The sequence below is a fragment of the Pterocles gutturalis genome, unplaced genomic scaffold (assembly GCF_000699245.1).
Source record: "Pterocles gutturalis isolate BGI_N339 unplaced genomic scaffold, ASM69924v1 scaffold46643, whole genome shotgun sequence".
Lineage (NCBI taxonomy): Eukaryota > Metazoa > Chordata > Aves > Pterocliformes > Pteroclidae > Pterocles > Pterocles gutturalis.
The window spans coordinates 1-368 of NW_010127478.1; the positions used below are offsets into that span (position 1 = coordinate 1).

Here is a 368-nt window from a genome sequence, read left to right on the forward strand (position 1 = left end):
GTGGCCTGTGCAGAGACGTCCTTCCCTCCGCCTTTGCCCTCCATCAAGGCAGACACCTCCTGCACCCACTGGCTGGCCTTCAGGCCCTTGTTGGCAGTCTCCTGGGCAGGAAAAGAGGGAGAAAAAATTAAGAAAAAAAAGAGACAGCTTGACACTAACCCAGCCAGCAGCGAGAGATGAGGGTCCACAAGCACAGTACAACAGGACAGCTCCGGGCAAAGAGACAGGCCAGTAGCCCCACGCCTAAACCACACTAAATCCCAGCTCTTCCCCTGTCCCTGCTGGCAAAGCACAACGCCCCTCGCCCCCCTCGGCAGCCTGACGACAACCCCCAGCAGCCGGGCACGGCTCTCCCCCACCGCTGGGTT

The 368-nt window shown here is 60.1% G+C and overlaps 1 protein-coding gene across 1 annotated transcript in view; it reads right to left on the reverse strand.

The window, feature by feature from the left end:
• Positions 1 to 5: 5 nt before the first annotated feature.
• AARS (alanyl-tRNA synthetase) overlaps positions 6 to 368 on the reverse strand; it is a gene marked incomplete at both ends in the record, with an annotated part of 14006 nt that continues 13643 nt past the window's right edge. The window contains one exon of the mRNA XM_010079284.1: positions 6 to 109. Coding sequence (XP_010077586.1) covers positions 6 to 109 — 104 coding nt within the window. The remainder of the gene's footprint in view (positions 110 to 368) is intronic.